Below are 8,188 nucleotides of genomic sequence, written 5' to 3' on the forward strand. Positions count from 1 at the left end.
GTCCATTTCTTGTCCATTTATTTTTGCGTTCTTTACCGTTTCGAGTGAGAAGATTGAGTTGTACCCTATGCGCTACAAATAACCCAATATGTGCTGTAGAATTGGACAATGAATTGAACAACTGATTGACCAATCAGAGCAGCGGAAAGCGTTCCAAAAGTTGAACAATCAGAGCACTGAAAAGTGACGTAATCAGGGCATTAGAAAAATTGTTCCAAATTTGTCATTTTGACCAATCAGAACACTGAAAAGTGACGTAATTAATATGTGACTTCAACAAGTTTTTCACAACACAAACAATGATGAGATTTTGTCCAGAGACTTACATGCGACAACATCTTTTTACAAATCCTCTAGACTTATTATTATTAATTTCAAGGCGAATTCTGGTAGTAGCTGTATTCAACTCGAACGTGTACTTGCATTAAAGGTAAGAGCGAAATTGATTTCATGCTTGAAATCGGCATTTAAAGTGTTGATAACTTGTTTGGTCTAGGCCTAGCCATAGTCAATAGAAACTATGCCATGGCCTAGCAAATGTGTTTGTATGGGTGCCGACGCTAATTCTTGTTGGCGGTAGTCTGCTCTGTGTGTGGTAAAATGCATTTGCTATTATTACTTATCCCCCTAATTACCAGTAGGCCTACATATATTTCATAAAGTATTAACAATAACGCATGCCTTTATAGGTTAGTTAGGGTTAGATAGTGTCACTCGACACTTACTTTAATTAATGTATTTACTAGGCCTATATAGCCTAGGCCTAGCTAGTAGGCTAGATAGAAAGACCTCTAGGTAGGCCTAGATCTTTTTTGGTTGCCATGAATTGTAAGTCAAACCATGGGCCTGTAAGTGCTAGGCCCTAGTAAGATGCTACCTACTTAGGGCTCCCTGTTATTTTTTTTCTTCAAAACTTACTACAGTAGTTTAGACTAGGCCTAGGCTAGTATTTATCGTAGAACCATCCCATAGTAAATAAATTTAGTTTAAAGTAATTAAGCTATTCTTTAAAGTTTAATTTATTTAATATTTTAACAATCCTACTACTAGTTAGACTAGCCTATGTACCCTGTAATAGATTTTAGGCCTAAACATAATTTTAAACTATAAACAACTAAATGTGTGCTGTATCAGAATAGCATCCATGGGAAACAGACTAAAGCCTTGTTCACATGTCAACCCTTTTAATTGATAGATAAACAATTTAACTTTTATTATAATGATTGTTTAATTAAGTGTAGGCTTCAACTCTTTGATCTAAAGCATTCGTTTAATTAGGCAATCAACTGTATTTGTGGATTTAGATAAGATTCTCAAATAATTTGATTGCATTAAAGGAAGTGCTCAGGGATCAAAGAGTTGATACATACACTGTTTAATAAACAAAGATTATTCAGTTTACTCTAATTTATGTTGTAATTCTTTATATAGTTTTCTTAATTGAAAAAAAAACATAATTATTCATATGTAATATTTTCTTAATTTAATTTAGATAAAATAGTTTGTTCTTAGTAGATATGTTTTAATGCTATATGTAATTCATTTTATTAATATTTTACATTTAAAGTCTTGGTCTACTATTAATTATTACTTGAGAAATTTTAACCCACAGATATTTTATTTTATTTAGATTTGATTTTCTTTTATTTACAGCCATTTACTACAACTGCACGGTGCACAGTGGCATTATACGGGTAAAATTTTCTTTTTTACATACTTTACTTACATATATTTTTGCCTTTGATCAGTTTTTTTAGTTTTGCAGGTGTTCAATAGACAGTACAGTATGTTCAGACCAACTTTTCGGCGCAGTGAAGAGGGTGCCTTAATTCTTGAAGATACATCTGCTGCTGTAGTATTTAACAGCTTGAGAAAACGACCAACTGGCAAGTGTCTAACTCCTGATGATGTACGCCAAGATGCCTTGAAGGAGGTGTGCAGGCTGGGTGGAAACACCAAAGATGAATGTGATGTGTTGGGCTGCTACAAGTTTCAGCATAGTAAATACAGTGGACAAACATTCAAGTGGATGGTCGAAAATGTACTGGAATATGCAGTATGTTTTGTTATTAAAATGGCTAATGAAATTCCAAGTACAAGTTCACTTAGTATTAACAAATTCAACTTTAAGAGGTACTTGGAGTCTTTCCCAGAAGGCAAAGAAGCCATAGCAATGAAAGAAATAAAACGCCGCAGGAAATGCCCAACTAGACAGACATCGTACATACCTGTTGGTATTAAGCTACAAAAGGTTGAGGATGTCACAGATGAAACACTTTCTGGTACTGATGTCTTTGATGCTTCTTTGCAACCATCAACCTCATATGCACCAGGTAAGACTTATTCCATATTTGTGTTTTTTGTGCATTTTCTAAATTACAAATTTCAGGTTTTGCATTTTTAGTGCCTGTGTATGTTGTAGGCTTGCTGGGTTTACGTTTTTTTTTATGCATTCATTTATACTCAATCATAAAATCGTGTTGTTTAAATACATTGTTTTATAGCATACTGTAGATAGCGAATGAAGTAGTAGTTTACTGCTAAATATTCTTTAATTTTCCGTCTTACAGCTCAACCAAATACATCTTATGAACCTGTTAGTACTATGCCATCCACTACAATAACTATCAAACAGAGTGAAGGTAGTTTATTTCAGTGTAATTTTAATTATTTTGTTTGATTTTTAAAACTAGAAAATGAAAATTACATAATGTAGTTTCATAAATTATACAATTTTGTTTTGGTTTTTCTTGCAGATTGTCTCATACCAGATAAATGGAAGAAGAACTTGCCCGAGATCGATCAGCAGTGGATTTCAAAAACCTTATTCAAGAAATCGAAGAAGGGGACTGCAGAGTTGGATTCAACTAAACTCAAACAACTTTGGTATTATCCACCTCAACCGGATCCGCTCAACAAAAACATACCCATGGCCAACAGTTACTTCGGTCATCGTCTTCTTCTTTGGTTGCCCCGCAAGACTTGGCAGGTCAAGCTGGTCTGCCCTCGGCCAGAATGCAAGAGCTATCCACTAACATCAGGCGGCCTCCATGGAATCGTTCGTCCGGTCCTGGATTTAGACTGCCACTACTTTCTTGCAACAGAGCAACTGAGGTGCTCTAATTGCAAACAAAGACAAATTGGCTGGAGTGAAAACATTTTAAAGCAACTTGATTTAGAACATCGCCTTCAGTTTCCTGTTGTACTTTCGTATCACTTGGCCTGCGACAACCGGGTCCTGCAGCTTCTAAAGTACCGCGGTCTCGGTAACAGTCCATCACAGCTTCGCCAACAAGTCTTAGAACAACACACAAGGCGGTGGAATGAGAGAGTGGCTCTCTACTTAGAAAATTGCAAGAAGTTCTGTGGTTCTCGTGATGATTATGTCATTGCTGCTTCTAAATTTGATGAGGTGTCTAAAATGATTCCTGTTCCCTCTGTCCAATGGTTCCTTACCATCTACTGCAACGAAGTAATGGGAAGAATCGACGAACTCAAGGCTTCTATCACATCGACGTTCGGAAGAGTGTTGAAGATTGACTCGACCAAAAGGGTAAATAATTTATAAACAATACTATTTCTGCAATTTACTTTTAATTATTTTAATTTTTTTTTTTTTGCAGATTGTGGGGAAGCTTTCTTCCGAATAAATTTGTTTGGGTTTTTTTGCAGATTGTAAGGAAGCTAGCCGGTCGTGCATGTGGAACAGGAGCGTGGGCAACAAACGTCGGAAATGAGTACGGCCAGGTGCTCATTACAGTCCTGACTGCTGCAGAAGGATGTGGCTTAAACAACATGACAAACGGCATCATTAACCGATATGCTTTGGCAGGCGTACCTCCTCCCGAGATTCTCTACGTCGACCGTGACTGCTGCGGTCATTCAAGCATAAGGAAGATGTTCAGCGCCTGGCCTGACATGAAAATTCGTCTGGACATCTGGCACTTCATGAGGAGAATTGCTGCAGCTTGTTCAACAGAATCACATCAGTTGTATCCGATATTTCTCAAACGTCTTTCCGCTTGCATTTTTGAGTGGAGCGCTGACGATGTTGAACGTCTGAAGCTCGCCAAGCGTGAACAGCTCATTGCAAGCAAGAAGCATTCCAACCCAACAGACGACATCATATTGAAAAACATCAGCAAGAAGGAGTATGCTTTACATTGTCGCAGGACAACACGAGGGACTCGCGAGACTGCCAACCTAATCCGAGAGCTGCTGACTTCCCTCGATGGTGAAGAAGGCCGTGACACAATGGGCGTCCCACTCTTAGACTCTGAACAGACCTGGGATATCTGGAGCTCACAAGAGCGACACATCGCCTGCATCCAGGATCCAGAAGGCATCCCGCTCTACACAAAAACCAGTGAGATGCTTAAGGGTGGAGTTACCTTGCCAGTATATCGTTGCGCAAGAGGCTCCACTTCTTTGGAATCGTTTCATCTTCATCTTAACAGGTTTATTCCAGGTACAGTATTACTTTTTATTTGGTATCTACCAAATCTTCAAACCGATCTACAGATTTTTGTATTATTTCATTATTATGGATGTTTTATTTTTTTCTCAGGTGAGCGTGCTAGCGACTTACATTTCCAAGCTTACCTGATGGATGGACTTGTTCGATGGAATGCAAACCGTGCACTAGCCGCTACCCAGTCTGGAGGACCCATCTCCAGTACATATAGTGGACTGCATCAGCATGCTCTCAACATACTGGCAGAGCAAGTGATTGGCAAAAAAGTGTACAAAAGTTTTATCATTCCAAACAAGTACACTGGAGAACTCATCGGAGTGGAGTACCTGTACAACCAGTCGAACAAAGTGCTCGAAACTCAATTTCCTGTCAAAACAGATACCATTTATGATGAAGACTTTGATGAAGAAATTTACACTTTTGATGTTGATGAAGGGTATGATGACAAGACTCAACCAGACTACAAACCACCTAAGCGTTGTTTTAAACCTCGAAATGCTAAAGAACCCTCACCACCCCAGCTGGAGCCCTTGCCTTCATGTGACGATAATGATGATGATGATGGTGAAGGAAAAGCAGCCCTTTTTGACACAGTGAGTTAAATTTGTATCATTAGCTTCTACCTCACAAATTTTGTTTCTGTTTTGAAATACAATGCACGAGTCTGATTATATATTTTGTTTTCATATTTTACAATTTAGGAACTTGAGGATTCCACTGGACCGGACAACATTCCAGGCTACGCCAAAGTTGAAGCCCTGGCAGACTACCTTATGCAGTTTAAGGAAGACAGTGGAGTGATAAGTCAAAGTCATGCTGAACATGTCGCAAAGTTGTGGAACAACCTGGATGCTTATGACAAAACCATTAAGCGCAAAGCACGGCATCAAGATTACCTGACGAAAGGCAGGTTCAAGAAAAGTAAAACTACTTCCGTAATACCTGGTGTCGAAAGCACTCGACGGTAAGGCAGTTTCCAGCGTTTTTTACTTTGTTGCATGATGTGTCTTAAATCTAACTTGTTTCTTTGTTTTTTTTTTAAAAGATGCTTCTTAGGTCAGAACACCGGGCCAGCTCAGTGGCCGGACTGCAATCGATATATGGAGTGCATTATTACAAAACTATGTGAAGCGTATCCATCTACCGTATCTATCGAAGGTAAACGTTTCCAGCGCTGGCCGCTCATTACCAAAGGCTACAAGAACATTCGTCGGAAAGTGCTATCGAATGGACACCTGATGTTGTTTGCTAAGCTTCAGTTGATGGAGATAAATCGTACGACACTCATCCAGTGGTGAGTTTTTACTTGTTATTGATTGTTATTTTACGCTACAGTAAATACATTAAAGTTTTTAAATACTGTGTTTGATTTATTTTCAACAGGTACAACAGAACGTCAAAGAAGCAAGAGCGGCAAGTGTTGGAATCTGGCATCTCGGCAACAATACCCAAACTTGTCTCTGATAAAACCCTACTTGAACCTTTAACCAAGCCAGCGGTGCTAAACGTTCATACAAGCGCTCCATCTTTCACATTTGTCCTACCAAAAAACACTTCCGGCCTAGCGACTCTAGGAAACAGACCGTCGATCCCAGTTCCTGGCGAGATAGCAAAACCACCACCGTCAGTCCCTGAGGCTAGCAGTACTCGTATTCCTAGAACTACCCTCTTGTACAGAAAACGAGTGGCTAAAGACATATCGGAAGGGAAACCGATCAAAATATACAAACCAAGAACGTCTGCGATTGTGTGCTCAAAGTGTAAGCAACCAAGATTAAATAAGAACCACACTCAGTACTATGGAAATTGGTATTGTGCTGCAACATCTGATGTGACTTTTAAAGAATGGAAATCGGCTATGGTTGCCATCCGTCGCCTTCGTCAAGAGAGGAAAAAAAAGCAGCAAAAAGAATGATTCCAAATGATTGTTGTAGCCATGGATAGTTTTTATACTGTTTCGTATATCTTCAATTTTTATTTGTTCTGTGATTTTATATTCACTTTTTACAAAATATTTGTATTTTATGCAATTTGGCCATTGGGCCACCATATCTAATGGTATTCTGAATGTGCAGTAAAGTTAATAATAATAATAAAAAAAAAAAGTTTTTAATGCTGCCAAATCCAAAGAGCAATAATTAATGTTGTAAATTATTTTGTAATTTTTATAAATTACATTCAGTTTTAATTATTACATTATAATTTACATTATATCATTCATTGCACTTTGTATTTGAAGGTCCCAAGCCCTTACAAAAAAAGCAGAGGGGAAACTTTTGCAGTTGAGTGTACATTAAATGGTGAATTCTATATTCTTGTCAAGACTATTTCCTTAGTAGTGTAAATTCTCAACTATTTTATATTTATTTCAAGAGCAATTCCACTACAATTCATTTTGATGTGAATCAAATAATTCATTCCACCAATTCTAATAATATATTTTGATAATAACTCATACTATAGAGGTTATTATCCAGTAACCTTCAGTTACTCCTCTTACAGTTACACATATCCTATGATACCATGTGGCCTAGAAAAAAAGCCCCAGACAAAGTTAACGGTAATTTTGTCTACATTTTTGAAAAAGGCTGACTTATCAAACTACTTGGAATATGGTTGGCCAATCAGAAGTCAGGGTGGGTTTTTTAAATAGTTACATAGTATTTAACATATATATACAATTTTGATTGACAATTGTTCACACCCTAAAAACACAACAAAAAACGTCTCGTCATATTAAAAGAACTAACGATTAATACAACATACATATTGTAGTCGAATTTACCGTGTTTTAAAAAACAAAATTCATGTACTGTAGTACAAGGATTTTTCGAAAATTGGATGAAAAAAATGTCGACTTTCTCAACTTTTAACAAAAAATTTAAGTCTTATTATTCTATTATTTAATATTTTTATTCATTTAATACATCGATCATGTGATAAACCCCTAAAATTGACAGTTTTTAGTATGCCGGTATTCAAAACAACCTCCTAGATTCTTGGGTCCCATTGGCCAATTGTCTAGTTTCCTCATTATCTAATGACCCAGTCCAATTCAGTTTTAATGACCCCACATGGCTCTGTCCATTTCTTGTCCATTTATTTTTGCGTTCTTTACCGTTTCGAGTGAGAAGATTGAGTTGTACCCTTTGCGCAGGGAAATTTTCGAAAAATGGCCGATTTTTGACCCATTTATTTTTTGACATAAATGGTTACTATTGCATAATAAACATGCGCAGAGAGGAATAATGGGTTCTGCGCATGTCAAAAATGGCCAATTTTCGACCTTTTTATTTTTCGAAAAAACTGGTTACTTTCCATCATTCATGCTTTTTACACAGAATGGTTATCTACTTTAGAGGATATTTGTCTACGACTATTACTCTTAATTTACCTTTAAAAAATGGCCAAATATTGACTCTTTAAAAAAGTGTTGAGGTAACATGCGCAGAACACATTATGTGATTCGGCTCATTTCAATTTATAAAAAAATTTCGAAATTTAAAGTGTTAGATAATTTACTTTCTAATTTGAGAATTATTTTCCCTTGTAAGTATATAACTTATATAACATTTTATAATAAACACAACAGGCAAAGAACATTAATTCTAAACCCGCCTGTGATATACTGAAATGTAATTAATTAATTTACAACGATAAGATGAAGAAATCTGTAAGAATGTGTAAAAGTCGCCCCAACCGAGACTCGAACCC

The 8,188-nt window shown here is 36.9% G+C and overlaps 1 protein-coding gene across 1 annotated transcript; it reads left to right on the forward strand.

The window, feature by feature from the left end:
- The first annotated feature begins 272 nt into the window (after positions 1-272).
- Positions 273-6,569, forward strand: LOC140057387 (uncharacterized). The gene is made up of 9 exons (XM_072103025.1): positions 273-430; positions 1,654-2,333; positions 2,571-2,642; positions 2,757-3,553; positions 3,673-4,468; positions 4,568-5,067; positions 5,176-5,438; positions 5,520-5,768; positions 5,858-6,569. The coding sequence occupies exons 2-9, from the start codon at positions 1,787-1,789 to the stop codon at positions 6,387-6,389; spliced, it is 3,756 nt and encodes a 1,251-aa protein (XP_071959126.1). The 5' UTR covers positions 273-430; positions 1,654-1,786; the 3' UTR covers positions 6,390-6,569.
- The last annotated feature ends 1,619 nt before the right edge of the window (positions 6,570-8,188 follow it).

Source organism: Antedon mediterranea, chromosome 8 (assembly GCF_964355755.1).
Source record: "Antedon mediterranea chromosome 8, ecAntMedi1.1, whole genome shotgun sequence".
Taxonomy (NCBI): domain Eukaryota; kingdom Metazoa; phylum Echinodermata; class Crinoidea; order Comatulida; family Antedonidae; genus Antedon; species Antedon mediterranea.

Coding starts and splice junctions, on each gene's coding strand:
- LOC140057387 (XM_072103025.1), top strand. CDS start 1,787: ATGTTCAGACCAACTTTTCGGCGCAGTGAAGAGGGTGCCTTAATTCTT. Junction 2,334..2,570: donor ATCAACCTCATATGCACCAG/GTAAGACTTATT, acceptor TCCGTCTTACAG/CTCAACCAAATACATCTTAT. Junction 3,554..3,672: donor AGATTGACTCGACCAAAAGG/GTAAATAATTTA, acceptor GTTTTTTTGCAG/ATTGTAAGGAAGCTAGCCGG.